This window comes from Pinus tabuliformis, chromosome 3_1 (assembly GCF_031772625.1).
Source record: "Pinus tabuliformis cultivar Carrire ecotype Pingquan chromosome 3_1, CPIR1, whole genome shotgun sequence".
Taxonomy (NCBI): domain Eukaryota; kingdom Viridiplantae; phylum Streptophyta; class Pinopsida; order Pinales; family Pinaceae; genus Pinus; species Pinus tabuliformis.
The window spans coordinates 875,783,991-875,803,260 of NC_142301.1; the positions used below are offsets into that span (position 1 = coordinate 875,783,991).

At 39.5% G+C, this 19,270-nt stretch overlaps 1 protein-coding gene across 2 annotated transcripts in view; it reads right to left on the minus strand.

Moving 5' to 3' along the window:
- The window catches only part of LOC149190380 (cytochrome b-c1 complex subunit 6-1, mitochondrial-like), a 242,834-nt gene that overhangs the window by 165,800 nt on the left and 57,764 nt on the right, over positions 1 to 19,270 (minus strand). The window contains exons 4-5 of one of the 2 annotated variants that reach the window (XM_089412133.1): positions 4,808 to 4,897; positions 4,301 to 4,685 (exon numbers count right to left, since the gene is read on the minus strand). In XM_089412133.1, the coding sequence (XP_089268259.1) occupies positions 4,653 to 4,685; positions 4,808 to 4,897 (123 nt within the window). In that variant the 3' untranslated portion in view covers positions 4,301 to 4,652. Of the gene's footprint in view, positions 1 to 4,300; positions 4,686 to 4,807; positions 4,898 to 19,270 lie in introns of those variants that run through there. The other variant, XM_089412132.1, reaches the window with a different exon arrangement.

Sequence of the window (19,270 nt, forward strand, 5' to 3'; positions counted from 1 at the left end):
TAGTACATTCATTATTAATATATTTATCATATTTTAACATTATATTATTTATTGAATGACACTTAAATATGCATAACAATGTAAATTTTTGGTTATTATTGTTGAACGCTAGCATTATGATTTTAGATTAACCTAATTTACATGACAATATGATTAGGCATGCGCAACTTAATATTTTATATTTTTTCTATGTTCTCTAATGAACTCACTATATTATATACTTATTTGGAATTCAATTTTGATTAAAATCCTCTCAATTAGGGTAAGAATTGAGAGTTATAGAGTTGCAATCAAAAAGAACACTTTCACAAAATTGATTTAATTTCATTATAGGGGTTTATTAGTTATCTTGAGTTGAGGTTAATTGGTGAATGCACCTTTTCTATGCGGTTTGTGGTTTGCGGTTTGTGAATGCACCTTTTCCTTAGCAAAGTGTTTTATAATTCATTTTTTCAACATCCTACATCCATGTGGGTGGATCAGGGATCAGTGTATGTTTTGTTTCAATGGCTATCTATTCATTATATTTCATATTGAAATTTTTCCACCAACATACCGTGATTATTTGGTTGACAGAAAAATGGTTGTTGCTTAGTGCACCATAGAATTGGTTTTTGTTTTCTATAGCATTTAGTTCTATTTTATGTAGAATTCATTTCTTAGTTTAATGATTATTTACCTTTGGGTATCACATTTTGATTCCTAAAGTGTAGGTAATTTTGAAGCATTAACCCCTAGTCAAGGGTCTCTTTGTGTTATATAACTTAATATATTGAATGTCTAAACCTTGGATAACGCAAATTAGCTACAATAGTCCACTGCATTTAGTTCCACAACATTTGGAGTTGTTATTATAAATTAATTCAATAGCATTTGAAACCTTACAGGTTGCATAAATAGTGCACAACTCCTTAAAAGTTAACATACAACTTAAATGATACAAGAGCTCATAAATTTTGTAATTATTTAGCTCACTACAAGGCCCTAGCCAATTCTATAGTAGTTTAATGTGCAAGCACAATTGAAGTGTATTTGCAAAAACACATGTAGAGAAGTGCAATAGGGCAACAATCAATTTTTTAATAAATTATGAGTCTATAATATGCTTATCATTCTCTTCAAAGTTCACACAACCCTGTGTCTTATCACCTTCTCACAAGTTATGATATCAATGTCTTAATGATATGGTCTACATTGGACACAATCTCTCGTATAGTGGGAAAAGCAGTATGAAAGATCCCTTAATGTTGGCTTTTTTTTCTTGGATCACACTGACACCATGAATGTGTAGAGGGTGGAGATTGAGAGGGCTATTATGGAGTCACCAAAATCGTTAAAGGATGAGAAAGAGCATGGCACAAGGGAGGATTACCCATAAGCATCTAGGGTGGGGGCAAGAGACTAAGAGTGAAGATGTTGATGTGCCATCTTGAACACCACCTTCTACACATAAGAAGACACCCACTAGTGGACATCCAACCATGGGACCACCTTCTAGATGATGAAACATTACCTTTTCCTATAAAAAGGGTAGAGAGAATCTATATCAAACTCGTTATAGTTTACTCATGATAATGAAATGTATTTTTTATATATTTGATATCATTTTAATTGTGTATCGGAAGTTAAGTTTGTACCAAACAGTGATCAATATTGACAATTAATTATCGATATATCACTTGGCATCTTATGCATATTATGTATTAGTCCTTTTTTAATATGTATGTGGTAATGTGATTACTTAATAGTAGTAATAGTTTATATTTTTTTAAAGACGTTAAAAAAACAAAAAACAAAACAAAACAAAAACTTATTTTAGTTATTTAATGCCCATCAAAATTCTTTGTTTTTTAATCAATTTTTCGTGCTGTTTCTAATATTTCTAATATCTCAAGGTTAAGGCCCTCAACCAATTTTTGTTTCTAATATTTCTAATATCTCAACATTAAGGTCCTCAACCAATTTTTTTTTATGTTGATATTTGCAACAGTAATCATGACCACCACTAGAATGTATTTCAGTTGCCAAAATAAAGTACATAGTATAAAGTTAATATGCCATGAATTCATTAACATAAGTCTCCATTTAATTAGGCTTTAGTTAAGTAAAATGAATATGACAAATCAATTTGGAATTGAACTCATAATATATTTTCCAAATAAGTAACTCATAATATATTTTCCAAATAAGTAATGCAATTCATTTGTGTGCTCTCTCACGTTTATATTGTGCATTTGGTAAGGCAAGTCTTACGCTCAATTATCTGGTTTTGATGCATCATAATAGGTGACAATCCAAACAAATCTAACGAATATGAAAAATCAATTTGGAATTGAACTCATAATATATTTTCAAAATAAGTAATGCAATTCATTTGTGTGCTCTCTCACATTTAGATTGTGCATTTGGTAAGGCAAGTCTTATGCTCAATTCTCTGGTTTTGATGCATCATAATAGGTGACAATCCAAACAAATCTGATCATTATGGGTGATGATAGAGCACATTTTGTGAAGGAAGAGGCCATGATCAATTTGAATCAACCCCACCTTTCCATATTCAAGAAGGTACTCAACATTCTAAGCTTAAAGAAAATTTTCCAGATAGAAGAAGCTATCTTTTCAACTTCATTTAAGAATACTTACAACTAGTACCAAGAAATAATAATGAATCATACATCTAAGGTTTAAAATTTCAAATATTTATAATTAGAGTCATTAGTATGCTTCTTCAATGTGGAACATCGAAGAGCTTGCAAGAACCAACACCATCATTTTGTCTAAAACACACAACATGAAAAGGATTGCTATAATCATGATTGTTTACACCATTTCCTTAAATATACTACTCAGTCTCTTGCTTGATCGTGTCTAATTTACTAGTCTTAGTTGAGAACAGCAGTGTTGTGTATATGTCCCTATCTCCGTGGTATTGGGGACTGCACGGGGAAGTCCTCATTCATAGGAGGGTGTCTCCTGCTATAATCATGATTGTTTACACCATTTCCTTAAATATATTACTCAATCTCTTGCTTGATCGTGTATAATTTACTAGTCTCAGTTGAGAATATCAGTGTTGTGTAAATGTCCCTATCCCCGTGGTATTGGGGACTGCACGGGGAAGTCCTCATTCATAGGAGGGTGTCTGAGTAGACATGGGAGACTTCCCTACATTCCTTGGATATTTCCCACCAAAAGTAGAGACATACGAGATATTTTATTTTATTGTTTAGGGGACATCTAGATGTCCCCTATCCATACTAAGCCTCACATGGCACCAGTGGGTCTCTAAGAAAAATATTCTCTCTAGTTTGAGATTCAAAACATGACAAATATTATGTATGCAATTTTTGACAAATATTATCTATGCAAAGTTTGAAAAATATTCTCTCTAGTTTGAGATTCAAAACGTGACAAATATTATCTATGCAAAGTTTCTTGAAACACTATGTAGCTTGTTTTAGTAATAAAGGGAATCACAACAATTCTTAACTTCGACATTTGGTATGTTCTTGTGCCCTACATATACTATTTCTTTTAGTGTTCTTCATATCTAGGGAAACAAGGTCTTTCTAACCTATTATTTGAGAATCACTACTTCCGCTATTTTTTTCGAAGGTGGCAAAAGTTGCCATCATTGGCTACCATCTACAAATGCAGACTGAATCATCATCATTATTCAAGAAAAAACACAACCACCTGAAATGACTTCGCTAGTGGTCCATAAGAGAGCAAATTTTTGCTCCTCCCACATGCCTTTGGATAATGAGTTGTTAATCTACTTTCTTACATCCATAAAAGATGAGATCTTAACCAATTAAACGCAGCTTTAGGTTTTAATCTAGAACTAAAGGACATTTTCAACTGACATAGAAAGTGCAAGAAAATTACTATCCATTGTGGCCATCATTGAGGCTACCTCTAGGGGGGTCATGTCCTTTCTAGTAGGATATAGCCTTAGTCCCATACATAAGACTATATATTGTTGCTGAGTTGTATCGTAATTTTATATTTTTAAATCTCTATTTATGGATTTTTTATAATAATAAAAAAAAAATTAATCTATCTCCCTCCAATCGTCCGGTGGATATTTGACGTACCTTCTAGCCATCCTCAAAACCTGTCAACCCATCCCTAAAACTTGATGCAACATTGGAGAATAAGGTTATTAAAAATATTTTCCCATTTCCAAATCATAAAAATAAAGAGAATAAAGAGAAAAATAGAGCTATGCCAATATTATTATTGATGGCCACTCCATGAATTGCACATATGAGCATTAATAAGGAGAAAAGAAATCAGGTATCCAACAATAGTTAAATAAGTTTATTTAACCGCCTAAGTGCAGTTAAGTTGGTAACAAAGTGAAGTAAAGCCAGATGCCCATAAAACCTATGGGCCTCAAAGCTTCGAGAGCTTATCAAGGGGTTTACGAAGCTTCAAGATTCATTTGTTTTGAGTCCATATAGTACACAATTTAGAAAATAAATTGAAGCATTATTGACAAGATTCATAGAAATTTGTGTCAAACTAATTTACTGGTGAAAGTATGACAAAATCTTTAATCAGAAGATTCCTGAACTAAATAAACATGATTGTTGTGAAGACATAAATTTCATCAACCCGGTTACATCCTCTTCTCCTTGACATCCATGTCATTTCAAACTGGAAAATACTTTGGGTGCAGCCTACAGTTTACAATATACCTTGTTATTGAAATGAATATCACAGATAATGCTAGAATGCAAATAATCAAACAATTAAACGCTAGTATGAACTTTTAGATATCATTACAAAGAAGAAAACTTACACAGTTATCGACACATGCCCAGTAGTCAAAGTATTGCCCTGTACAATGCTTGTGCCCAGTCTCATCAGATTCTACTCTCTTCACGCATGCCTGCCAAAACAAGAATTCCAAACTTCAAGAAAACAAAATATGTGCATGGTCCTGACTGCTAATACCATCTGTGCATACTGCAATCTGATACAGCTGACCCCTATATGTCCGGTATTTAATGACTAGTTCTACATCAGACTTATAAGGAATTGCATCTTTATGTCTGACTGTCGTGATACTCATAATAACGAATTTCAACTTCAACATTTGAATAGTTGTTCAGAAGTATAATATAAGCAATTGCATCTTTATGTCTGACTGTCATGATATTCATAATAACGAGCTTCAAGTTCAACATTCTAATTTCTTTTCCTACTGAAATACACTATACAAGATAACAGGGAAAAACCAATCACCTCTTATAACTCCCTCCCATGCGTTGAAATTGCATCATTCTTGATTGAGGCATACTTCGATCTTGACACTCTTTACTTTTGAAATAGACGATTAAATTTCAATAGAACAAATTGTGTTGATGGCGTGGGGACTTTACATGGCACCATATCAAAGAAGGGGAGAAGTGGTTGAGTCAATTTTGCTTTGCCTAATAAAAACTCGTTAATTCAGTAAACATATTCCGGGAGGATATGGACGTTGCAATTTATCCAACTTCACAATGGATAGCAGACAAAAAATTTCCAATCTACCAATAGGAAGAAATGAAATGCAATTCTAGGAATTAGATGGGAAGAGCAATATGGTATCAGCAAAGACATGACTGAAAATTTCTGTCCACGGTTCACCAAATCAAGTGACAGCAAGTGCTCAATGTTTAAATTTAGCCTATCATGAGAACCAACTTCACATGGCTGAATTATTATCAAATTATATCCAGTGAACCAACATGCATACAACTAAGCTAATTGATTTCAGCCACTAGGAGTAGACCAATCAGTTTGTGTTGGGTTCAAATATCATTGTGGGGGGAACCACTTCGTCCATGCTCAACCGAGCCTTGCACAATTCTGGTGACATCATCCCACAGGTGGGCAACTGGTTCTTTCTGGGGCTGGCCCCAGCCTAGGTTCAGCCTAGCTGGAAACCGGAGGGAAAAAATACTAAGCTAATTGATTTCCTAAATGATGGTTGCTTAGAATCGGAAAGGCCTGTCAAACAAATCAACACCAATCAGGAATTTGTTTCAGGTTGCTATGTGTATTGGCTGATACATTAACAACGTTTTATATAGAACATCGATATACAAGAATTATGTCTATGTGCACGGCAGTATGTTATACCGGAAGCCTTCAAGGCACTTATGCACGAGTGAGTACAACTACCTTATAGGCTTATTGTGGTAATATACTGCAATAAGGTCAGAATATTTTTTTCATCTTTAATAAACAAAAGCCCCTTTGATCTACTTTGGGCATATACCTTATCAAATGCCAACTGTAGAAAATACTGAATAGAAACTATAAGCCCATCAAAAACATAGTTACATTGGATCTTCCAAATGGAATACTACAACTTGAGTGGGATTTATGGTTAAGAAGATGGGTTTCCTACTAGGAAGCCATATGTTCAATTCCACAGGGTAATAGAGTATGTACACCTCCGTAAACTTTCAGTGTCAAATTATTGTGCAGAGGGGTCTCATACACCAATTTGGTGTCTGGCTCGAGCTGTGACCTTAAAAATTAGTATATTGATATTTTTATAATACCAAAGAGAGGATATAGTACCAAACGCCACAATAATGACCAAGGGCAAGCAACAATAATCCAACAGCAGTGATGGGTAACAATGAATGGCTCCTTGTAATATTGACAAAATATTGATATGTGCTACTTTCCAACACTATCTAACATCAGAAACTCCCAAATGATGTGCTGCCTCTACTGTACCACGGTTGAGACATTTCTCATCTTGAACCAGTCTCAGCCAATCTAGATTCTAGACTACAAGGGCAATCTCTGGTAAATAACCAGTGGCAGTCACATATCAATAGGATCTGGCTTGCGTGGTCAAAGTGAGGGATTATTATCCTCCACACACACGATTGATTCTTGTTGTTTCATGTGCATGGGGCCAGGTAGCCTGACTGTAACACAATTGTAGATTCACGTCACTGGAGAGCTCAGCCACAAAGTCAATGTTTGACTTCGCAGCTAGTCCCTCTGATAACCCGAATTGTGATTGATTCTTGCTTGTGACATGCTTGCCCCTCATGGGCCAATTTGCCACCATGAGGTGTTGTTTCATGTGCATGGGGCCAGGTAGCCTGACTGTAACACAATTGTAGATTCATGTCACTGGAGAGCTCAGCCACCAAGTCAATGTTTGAATTTGCAGCTAGTCCCTCTGATAACCCGAATCTACAATTGGGTTAACGATGGCCAACCAGGTATAACCCCTAGGTGACTTTGATGAATAGAATCCCACCAGCCATGACAAGTTAGCCAATAATAGATTCCACAACTATGCATGTGAAATTTCTGCCATTGTCCCGAAGTGTTCAAACCAGTCAAATGAACACCCCAGTTTGCAGGATATTCTATATGACCAAAGACCACCCATTTTCGTAACCTAGTAAAATTCGTTATCTGAACAGCCCCACGTCTTATTCAAAACGAGGGTGTCCTCATGTGCACAAGCATGGTTTTTTTGTTCTTTATATTCAATGGCGACTTTACATATTGCCCTACCTAACCATTCCAAATAGGGCAATGAAAGGCTCCATTCATCTTGTTCAAATTCACCCCTACAACAGGTGTTTACAATTCCTTAATGATGAATCTCTATCTCAAGTAATCGACTTCTAGAACCAACAAAATCTCTCCCTCTGTCACCTAGATTTAAAAAAACCCTTCTTACATAGTCTTTGAGCCTAAAGTGTGGGAATCAAAAATGCATTATCCCTGCAATTTCAAGAGACCAAACGAGGATGAAAGGGAGATCCCATCCCCTCCTACTCTCTAAATAGTAAAATCCTTAAGAAATTTAACTCGCCACTTGCTTCTAGCCTTCCCAAATGCACTCAAGCACAATAAAGCCTTATCTTTAAGCAATGGTAACGTCCAATAATGTCACACAAGGAAAATTGCACTGAAATCCCACCGTGGTTGCATTGAAGAATCCTATGAGCAACAAGGGTCCTCCATAGAGCATTACCTTTGAAACACCTAACCACACATTAAACTATCAATATTTTTCTGAGTGAAAATATCAATAAGCCCCAAGGCCACTATCCTACTTTACCATGGTGCAAAAGTGCCACAAAATCAGATTTCAACAGTTGGATTGCAATCTATGCAAGCACTAGTTCCACACTGTCGGAGGAGAAAGGTTGTCACCAAAAGGGACACCTAAATATCTCATCATTTCCCTAGGCTTTCTCCTCTTCCAGTTTTCGGAAATTAATGGAAGGGACACATCAATTCGAATTCGCCAAAACTCATAATTGTGTCCATTGAAAACAACACCAAAGGTTGTGCCAAAAGTGTTCAAACAGCACATAGTCTCATTCACTTAAGCAACCTCAGAGCATACAAATAACATAGAGTTATAAGAAAAAGAAAATTTACTAAGAACATTGTTGTCTCAGAGGATCTAAATTCTTAGAATCCTCCTATTGTCTCCCCATTGTTTCCCTCGTGTCTCACCAGCCTTGGAAAAGTTGGACTTGAACAGATAGCCCAAAATGCAAAGGTGGGAGCAATACCCACTCTGACCTCAACATTGGCTACTCTCGTTTTAGGAATAGTACATTTCCAAGCCAAGAATGGTAACCCTAAAATTCATTTGATCTTCCAAAGAATACTCTCTTACTCTCAATTTGCAATTAATCACAAAGGTTTCTATAGTGGAAATGAAAATATGAACACCAAAGGTAAAACCCTTGGACAAATCAAGCTATAATGCATTGGTACCATGATTGTTGGGGCTATGGAGTCAAGTATTCTTCATTGGGGTTCTTTAGCACATCCAATGAATCTTAAAGATCACTCTCTTGGCATACAAATGTAGACAACAATGAATAGGTTCGAAAGTTCAAACAAAATCCTTCAATATCCAAAAACATCAAAGATGTCAAGTAAACAACGAACAAATTCATTGCAAAAGGTTGCTTAGTTCCTACTACCCATCTACATGCATGGGTAACCCTAGGAGAAAAATTCTCCTATAACGCAACTTGTTAGCTAGCAACCCCCACATGATCCACAGATAGCCAGTCTCAGATGCTTGTCACCCATTCTTTGGCTAGTATATTCATTTGTCTAGCCTATGCATCCAATGAAGGTGGGGCCACCTATTGTGAGGTATTTTGACCATTCTTGCTTGCAATTGCTTTCATTTAATTTTTTTGGCATTCTAGTATGGATCACCATGATGCTTGGCATGTATACTCGTTTCCTCATTTCACCGTGGTGGTTATCATTTTCTCCTAGTGTTATAGCTCAAAATGACACTCTCCTGAGTTTACAACAGAAGCAACATACGGGGAAGGTTTAGATGCAGCAAAAGCTTCATGGAAACCCTAAAAAATCCAATTTTGGCCCTTAAACCTTGTCAAAAAGAGTTCCAATGCCCCAGATGACCTAGCAAGGAGAGTTGAATGCCCTAATGCCTTTAGCACAAAGCATTGAAGTGGCCAAGGTTGCTAAAGTGCATGGAGAACGGTTGAAAAGGTCATAAATGATTATAAATTCAAGATAAGGATGAAAGGACCGAATTAAACTCAATCAAAAAGATGTCCAAATTCACTTAATCACTTCGTTAACATGGAGTAAAAGGGATAGAAGTGAACATAGGTACATACTGCCGAATTGAGAACCCAGTTGCGCCTTGAGATAAACTAAGGTTAGCAATGGGCCTTGTTGTCGCACAAAGTGTTTAGGCACCATGACAACGCTCAGAGTAAGGGTTGTCACTCTAATCCTTACTCAGTCCGTTTAGACCCCCTCCTAGATAAGTCAAGGGGGGTAGTCCCTAAGGTGAATGGATGAGGGTAGCCTGTGGAACATGGGCTCTACGGGATTTTAAGGATGAAAAACTTGATGAATTTAGAACAAGTCTCGATCAATTGAGATAGATAGACACAATCACAAGATAAAATGACTACACACCAGTGCCTTTAATTTGAATTAACCAAAAGACTAAATAAATGACAAGTCATCCAAAGCAAATTATAATGTGGCAAAGCGAAGATCATCAACAATTAAATGCAAACGCCCAAAACTTTATCATGCAAGAGATTCCAGATTTAAAATGATTTTCATTAATCACCTAGATCTAAAATTTATTAACTTTCTCCTACAGTCAATATAATTTTTAAAACATTACTCCTCGAACTGCTGCTGTGCGCGCCCTGCCTGATCGCGCCTAGAGATTGAGCCCAACCAGCAATGCAACGGCCTGGGCCTTGGCCCCCCCCGGATTCGCCTCAGGAGGACCCTGATCCTCAAAAAGCCTTCTCATATCTGGTGAAATCTCTTCCCCCTCAACGCCCCAGACCTACAATCTCGAAATTTGTCAAGAAGCTCGATGTTCCTCAGGAAGTTCAGCTGCCCCCAACTATTCCTCGCATGGCAGCGCTATCCCTTGCTGAGAAATGGCTAATAGGGCAATTTACAGGCCTTTGGCCATCGCCAAGAACAATTCAAAGATGGGTCGAACGAAACTGGTCAGACAAGATCCAAGGGAAAATATCCATTAGGTTTTGCGGAAAAGGGTATTTCACTTTTCACTTCGAATCCAAAGAGGACAAGGATCTGATCTTCAGGAACGGGCCGTACTTCATGGACTCCAGGGGTCTCTATCTCAATAAATGGACCCCAGATTTCGATCCGGAACTGGATATCCCTAGTGTCGTACCAGTCTGGGTCCGTCTCCCTCACCTCCCTCTCCACTGCTGGGGTGATGAGTCGGTTCGGGCCATAGGGAATGTTGTTGGCAAATACATTGACCGTAGCGAACCCAAGGACAACATGCAAGCCTGCGCAAGGATCTGTGTCGAAGTGGATCTAGGTAGAGGACTACCTGAAGCGATAAAGCTGAAAGTGGACGACTGGAGCCATATCCAGCAACTGGACTATGAGCAGATACCATTTAAATGCAAGGTATGTCACGAATACGGGCACTTTGCTAATAGATGCACAAAAATTGTTAATGCAGAGAATGATGAGCAAGATGGTCATTGGGAAACAGTCAAAAAGAAGAAACCAGCTCCCCCTCCCAAGCCCTCCTTGGATTCTGAAAACCCTGGACCCCCTAATCTGCGACCTTCCCCCTCCTCTCCCACCCCATCTGACCCCCTCCCCCCTGTACCGCCCCTCCCTACCTCCTCCAACCCCTTCCTAATCCTAGAATTTGCCCCTGAAAATCCCCCCTCTGAGCCCCCAGACTCCCATCTACCCCAAACCATCTCTTCTCAGCCCCCCCTTGAGCCCCTTTCATCAAGGATTACCAGAAGTTCCTCCAAAGAACATGGAGCATCCAGTGATACATAGAAAAAACAGGGACCAGGCAGAAAATCAGCCAAGCAACAGAGGGATGAGAATGCCCAAAAGGACATAGCCATGGGCACGCAAACCCCAATAGAATCCTTCATCCTTGGGCACCAAGAAAAAGAGACAAGCGGCAAAGATCATGAGAGGCGAGCACCTCTCCGCATGCCCAATGCATCATGATGAAAATCCTTTCTTGGAACAACAGGGGTTTAGGGCACCCCTCTAAAATAGCTGCCCTCAGAGATTTAATTCACAACGAAAAGCCAGAAATCATGCTGATACAGGAGACAAAACAAGATCAGCAAGAAATGAGAAAAATTATAGACCAGCAGAGACAGTACTTAGGAAGCATCAACGAATCTAGAGGAGCCTCCAGAGGAATTGTCACCATTTGGGACAACAGTAAATGGGTATGCATTTCAACAAATCCCCATCAGAACTGGATCAGAACCACTCTTGACAGCAGAACAGGCAATCAAACAGTAACCATATATAATATTTATGTTCCCAACCATTACAGAGAAAAAGAAATCTGCTGGGATGATTTGAAGGCAAGCATTGATGGGGAACGAAATACTAATATTATAGTTGCAGATGACTTCAACCTGATTCTTCATGCCAATGAAAAAAGGGGAGGAACCTTCGCTCCAGATCCCTTCAGAGGCCGTCTGAAGACCATAATCCAGGAGCACGAATTAGTTGATGTTATACCCAAAAATCGCAAATATACCTAGAGCAATCGTAGCATTGGCATCGACAACATAATGGAAAGACTAGATAGATTTCTAGTCAATATCTCGTTCCTCTCCTCCTTCTCTGTAGGATATGCTAAAATCCTCAATACTTCTGCCTCTAATCACTACCCCATCACTCTGACTTTGGAAACCCACTGCCCTCTTGGCCCCATCCCTTTTAAAAATAGCCCTCTCTGGAATCGGATTCCTGCAGCGAGGGAAATTGTCCAGAAGACCTGGAACCAGCATGTAGAAGGTTCACCAACTTTTATTTGGGAAACCAAATTAAAAAGAACCAAGCAGGTATTAAAAGATTGGGCCAAGGATAGCTATCAGGAGCCAGAGGAGATTAAAAATAAAGTCAAAAGTGATCTAGAAGATGTCCAGTTAAGGATTGAAGAACATGGATTATCGCAGCAAAATAAAGAGCAAGAAAGTGTCTTATATGCACATCTGAGTCATATTAATAGGGAGGAAGAAATCAAATGGCGCCTAAAATCTAGACAACTATGGCTTCAGGGGGGAGATAAAAATACAGCCTATTTCCACAAACAAGCTACTGTTCGAAAGCTCAGGAACAATGTAAGTACAATTATGGACAGCGAAGGAAATCGGCACAGCACTCAGGAAACCATAAAGAAAGCTGCCTCTAAGCACTACAGGGACCTTCTAACTGAAAGTAAAGGGGCAGAAGACTATTCCGACTTGCTCCAGCATCTGCCCAAAGGAGTCACTAAGGAGATGAATGACAACCTTAGCAAAGAAATTGAAGAAAGAGAAATTAAGAGAGCATTCTGGAGTCTGCACCCTGATAAAGCGCTAGGGCCTGACGGATTCCCCATCTGCTTCTTCAGGGAGTTCTAGATTCTGATAAAAAAGGACCTGACAAAGATGATTCGTTGGGTGCAAAGAAAATGGAAATTAGGAGGATACACCAATTCCACCTTTCTTGCCCTCATACCCAAGGAAAATCGGCCCTCCTCCTTTTCCAGACTCCGACCCATTTCCCTCTGCAATTCTTCCTACAAAATTCTATCCAAAATCTTAGCTACCAGACTCAAACCCCTTCTTCCCTCCTTGATATCTGAAAATCAAGGAGGTTTCCTACCCAACAGACATATCACTGACTCCATCCTTCTTGTTCAAGAAGCCATCCACTCGAGTTTATCCAGGAAAGAGAAAGGATTTGTCCTAAAGCTCGATCTGGCGAACGCCTTCGATAGAGTAAGGCACTCTTTCCTTATTGTTGTCCTAAAAAAGATGGGCTTCGAGACCCCCTTCATTAATATTATTGTAGCTTGCATCTCTGGGCCCTGGATCTCTCCCCTGATCAACGGTAGGCCAAGTGAAGCATTCCAATCCTCCCGGGGGCTCAAACAGGGTTGTCCCCTCTCTCCCTACCTCTTCATCCTTATGGCAAAATCCTTCAGTCAAGCTTTGGACCACAATCGGAGAGTGGGCCTTATAACCGGTATCAAATTTGGGAATGGAGCAAAAAACATTAACCACTCACAGTTTGTTGATGATACCTTATTAATTGGGGGAGCCTCCACCACAATAGCAAGGCGATTCAAGAAACTTCTTGATCAATTTATGGAGTACTCCGGAGGCCTGGTCAATCAACTCAGAAGTTGTATTTACGGATGGAACACTATAAATCAGGTTATCCACAGTATTGCAAGCATATTTGGTGTCACCTGCAATCTGGAATGGACCCACTTTTCCTATCTGGGCATGCCAGTGAGCTTGGGGCCTTTGAAGGCCGAAACTTGGAATGGAATCATTGACAAGGTAAAGAGGAAAGTGCAGCAATGGGGAACAATGTGGCTCAATCCAGCAGGCAAGCTCATTCTCCTCAAATCAGGTATCACTTCCCTTCCCCTCTATCGCTTTTCTCTATATCAAGCTCCAGCTATTTTTCATCATAAATTGGAAGTTGCACTTCGCCATTTCCTTTGGCAAGGGGGGAAGACTGATAAAAACAAGTTTAATTTAGTCAGCTGGAAGCATGTTATTCAAACCCAAGATAGAGGAGGTCTTGGTATTAGATCACCAAAGTTCTTAAATCTGGCCTTTGGTGCGAAAATTGTATGGAGATTAATAACAGGACCTTCATCGTGGTGGAAAAAGGTGTTGGAGGTCAAATACCTAAACTTCCCCAGGCAGCAACTCCTTGACTCCAATATCCCCAACAGAGACTCCACTAAAATCTGGAGATTATGCAAGAAGGCCCTTCCTCTTATGATTCAAAATATTTCGAAAGTTCCAAGGGGGGGAACCAGCATTAATTTTGGAACTGACAAAATCCTGGGACAACAACCCTTGATTATGCACAAAGAGGCCATTCCCGTCATCAAATTTTTCAACAATAGAGGTATCCATCATCTGGCTCAAATTTCTAGATGGGATCCTCATTCACATGTCTGGACTGGCTGGTCCTTTCCTGAAATCCCCAATGCTTTAGATCCTAGTCTCAGCTACCTGAAGACGCTCCTCCACAGTAAGGCTCCCATCAAGGAAGGTGAAATGGACGGTTTTCGTTGGGACTCAACAGGAACAAATTATACAGTCAGAGCAGGCCATCAACATCTTTGCAACAGCACCTTTCAGATGAGTTTGTGGAACCACTGGATGTTGGCATTATGATTCAAGTGTTGTCCTTGATGGCAACTCACTCAGAGGTTGGTACAGATGCTCAGAAGTTGGTACAGGAGATGGCAACTTAATCAGAAGACAGATCCTAGTACAGCTTGCCAAGGAAGTTCATACACGCAGGTTTGTTAAGACCAAGTCGCGTATACACGCAGGTTGGCTTCATAAAAAGCGCGTGTATGTGGAAAAGTACCTTTGGTCCATGGCGGTTAGTCCTTGGAAGTTGTGCCTATGGTTTCGGACCATTATGTTTCGACGGACGTGTTGATCCCTAGTTTCGAGGTTGATGGTATTGTGTTTCTATGGTTTTGGCTCTTGGTATTGAACAAGGCCTAAGGCTATATAAGGAGAAGATCACTAGGCAAAGGAGTATGGAGTGTGGGTGTTTGACGCAGTGAGAAGATCTGGTATTGCTGGTTATCTGTTCGGGACGCTTGGCAAGGATCGGATCTGACAGCAAAGGCAGAAGTAATCATTTCTAGATCTGCACGCGGGTTGCCTTTGGAGAAAGCGCGTATACACGCGGTTTTGGTACAGTGAAGTAGCGTATGCATGATAAGTGTTAATATTTCAGGTTGCTGCTGATTCTGGTGGTTGTTGCAGAGTTCTAGATTCTGGTTTGGGTTCTGTGTTCTTGATGACAGGGTTTCAGTGATTCGGTATTGGGTTGTTTAATGAATTATGATGCAAGTATAAGTTGATAATTGTATTGCGGTAATGTTTGCTTTGTACTCTTGGATCCAGTCTGAAAATTGATGAAACGTGGTCCCTGAAGGTTGTAGGGTCAGCACCTACGTACTAGTAAATGGATCAGCTAGTACAAGAGCTGAGGGGGTTGTAGCTCCCTTCCAAAAGTAGTTGGAAAACGAGAGAGGGTTGTAGCCCTCTGCAGGTTGTAGCCTGCGTGCTGGTAAAGGACTGCACCAGTACATTGTAAAAGAAGTTTCTCATTAAAGAAGAAAGAGACAAATTGCAGCAGGTGGTTTTCACCCACATTGGGTTTCCACCTTATATCATGGTGTTCATGTGTGTGGCTTTTGTGTGATGATCTATTCTGTTATACTGCATCTGTTTACTGTTAATATGCTTAATAATATCCTGATGCATTTACTGAAGATAAGATTAACTGAATCATAAGATCTCTGCATATACGCTAGTTTCTTTAGACACAGTCGCGTGTACACGCGGGTTCACTTAACTGAAGTCGCGTATATGTTTCTGAGTATGAAATTGAAAAGTTTTATCTGATCTGATAATACTGATTCACCCCCCCCTCTCAGTATTATTTCCAACAATTGGTATCAGAGCAGGTCCTTCAAAGAAAGCTTGATCGCTTGAAGGAAAAGATCCATCAAATGGCTAATCCAGAAAGAGAGGCACACATCAGGCCACCAGTCTTTGACGGGAACAATTTTACTCACTGGAAGATAAGAACCACTGCATATCTACAGTCGCTTGGAGCAGAAGTTTGGGGAATCGTAGAAGGAGGATACAAATTCCCATCAGCAACTCCTACAGATCCAGCAGAGAAAAAGCAATATGAGCTCAATGCCAAAGTAGTTACTGTCCTATTGAGTACTTTGACTCAATCAGAATTTATGAAGATCATGCATCTCAAATCAGCTAAGGAAATATGGGACAAAATCGTTACAAGCTACGAAGGAGATGATCAGGTAAAAATAGCAAAGCTTCAAACTCTCAGAATCCGATATGAAACTCTTAAGATGCGAAGTAATGAAAGCGTAGCTAATTATTTCCTGCGTATGGATGAGATTGTGAATTGTATGAGGGATCTGGGTGAAGAATTTGAGGAAGTTGTCTTAGTTCAAAAGGTTTTGAGATCTCTGTCTACTAAATTTGATTCTAAAGTATCTGCCATAGAAGAAAAGGAGAATGTGCGGAAAATTACCATGTCACAGCTTCACGGGATCTTAACTGCTTTTGAAATGCGACAAGAGGTACCACCAGAGGCAGCATTCGAAGTGTCAGAGGAAGAAGATGAGGTAAATTTTGTCAAGAATCTTGAACGGGGATCTGGACGGTTCAAAGATAAGCTACCTTTCAAATGTTTTCTATGTGGTAGAGTTGGCCACTATGCTGCTAGATGTCCTCATAACAAAGAAAAGATATATGAAGAAGATGGTAGAAGCTATTATACCCATATTAAAAGTTCATTAAATGATAGTGAGGATATTAGAAGTCTCATGGCACATAAGAAGAAGAATGCTTCATCCAATAATAGCGAGGATATTAAAAGTCTCATGGCACATGAAGAGACGAATGCAGAAACTGAAGAAGTTGCCAAACTAAAAGAACTATTGGAGACAGAAACCAGGGTAAGGGAGAAATTGCAGGATATAGCAAAAGATCAGAGCACAACTATTCAGAGACTTGAATCAAAGATCCTCTCTCTAAAAGAAGATCTTGAAGATCAAGAACATGAAGTAATCAAACTAAAGCGACAAGTGGAAGAAGGGAGAAAAGTTGAAGAAGACCTAAGGAAGAAGTATCTGAAAAAGGAAGAACAACATCAAGTTGAGGTAAATATCTTGAAAGGTAAACTAGAAGAAAAGGATAAGCTTTTACGATTTCAAGATAGTTCTAAAGTCTTGGATGATATTCTTAATAGTCAAAGATCTCCTGCTATCAAGACTGGTCTTGGTTTTCATGAATATGTTGAAGGTGAATCTAGTTCACAAGGTGAGACAAGAAACTCTAATGAGAAATCTGAAATGCTCAAGGAACAACCAAGGAAAGAAATTCCTCAAGGAAGATCCTTTACTCCTAACTATGGACGTGATAGACGATTATTTCCTCCGCTGAATAATGTTGAATGTTATGTATGTCATAATCTTGGACATGTTGCAGCCAGATGCAGAAGTAGAATGGTTCAAGAAAGATCATCGCATCCCAGGTACTTCAGAGGGTATTGCTTTGCCTGCAATGCATATGGACACAAAGCAATTGATTGTGATAGAAGGAACATGAAAAATATAAGGTGCTATACATGCAACAACTATGGGCATAAAGCAAGGGAATGCAGGAGCAGATTTCAAAATTCAAGACAAAAGGACCATACATCATCACAGTTGCAGAAATTGAAGAAGACAGAGACAGAAAGGTGTGGGATAACTCAGTCAGCTGACATAACAGACACAGGGGAATCTGAAAGTGAAATTCAGTATTCCATCCTGCATACGCTTATATAATGAAGACAAGTCGCGTATATACGCGAGTTACAGGCTGCAAAGTCGCGTATATGGAGAAAGGGCAGCAGAACAGACCCAGGTTCAGTCATGGTTGGCTCAGGCTCAGGGGGAGCAGAACAGACTCAGGAAATGGTTCAGACATGGTTGGCTTACACACAGGGGGAGAATATTCTTCAAATAATGCATTGTTGGCATTATGGTTAGAAGGTGTTGATAAAGTCTATGAAGCTAAATGATACATCTTACTGTTTAGGAATGGTATTGCAGGCTGATGCTTATGGTACAGATCATGATGCTGTTGGTGGCTTTCATAAGTCTTGGTCTAGATATTTCATCACTATGTCATGTATCTCTTTTATGATGTCAAGGTCATGTAACGGCCTATGTTGGTTTCCCCACTATGCCTGGGATGAATGATGAAATGTTCATGTATTATCATGTATCTTCACATGGTTAGGTGGATGAGTCAATATTGGTATATCCCCACTAGGTTGGGTGATGAATGTATGTTGAGTCTTTTGGTGATAGGAAGGTCTTCTATGATGTATAAGTCTTTGTTCTTCTTGAAGAACATCTTTTGCAGATCTTGCCTACAGTCAAGGGGAGCATGAACAGCACAATTCAGTAAGAGCAGGATGGATAGATTGGTACACTTTGGCATACACAAAGGGGGAGCACATTTGGAGATTTCAGCATGTACTCAGGGGGAGTATGGACAGCAGTATGGACAGGAGAGGGTATACCAAAGAAGAGAATATCTTGGTCCACCCTTTGCCCTTGATGTCAAAGGGGGAGAGTGACTTGGTGTGGTGGTTGCCATCAAGTCCAAAGGGGGAGATTGTTGGCATTATGATTCAAGTGTTGTCCTTGATGGCAACTCACTCAGAGGTTGGTACAGATGCTCAGAAGTTGGTACAGGAGATGGCAACTTAATCAGAAGACAGATCCTAGTACAGCTTGCCAAGGAAGTTCATACACGCAGGTTTGTTAAGACCAAGTCGCGTATACACGCAGGTTGGCTTCATAAAAAGCGCGTGTATGTGGAAAAGTACCTTTGGTCCATGGCGGTTAGTCCTTGGAAGTTGTGCCTATGGTTTCGGACCATTATGTTTCGACGGACGTGTTGATCCCTAGTTTCGAGGTTGATGGTATTGTGTTTCTATGGTTTTGGCTCTTGGTATTGAACAAGGCCTAAGGCTATATAAGGAGAAGATCACTAGGCAAAGGAGTATGGAGTGTGGGTGTTTGACGCAGTGAGAAGATCTGGTATTGCTGGTTATCTGTTCGGGACGCTTGGCAAGGATCGGATCTGACAGCAAAGGCAGA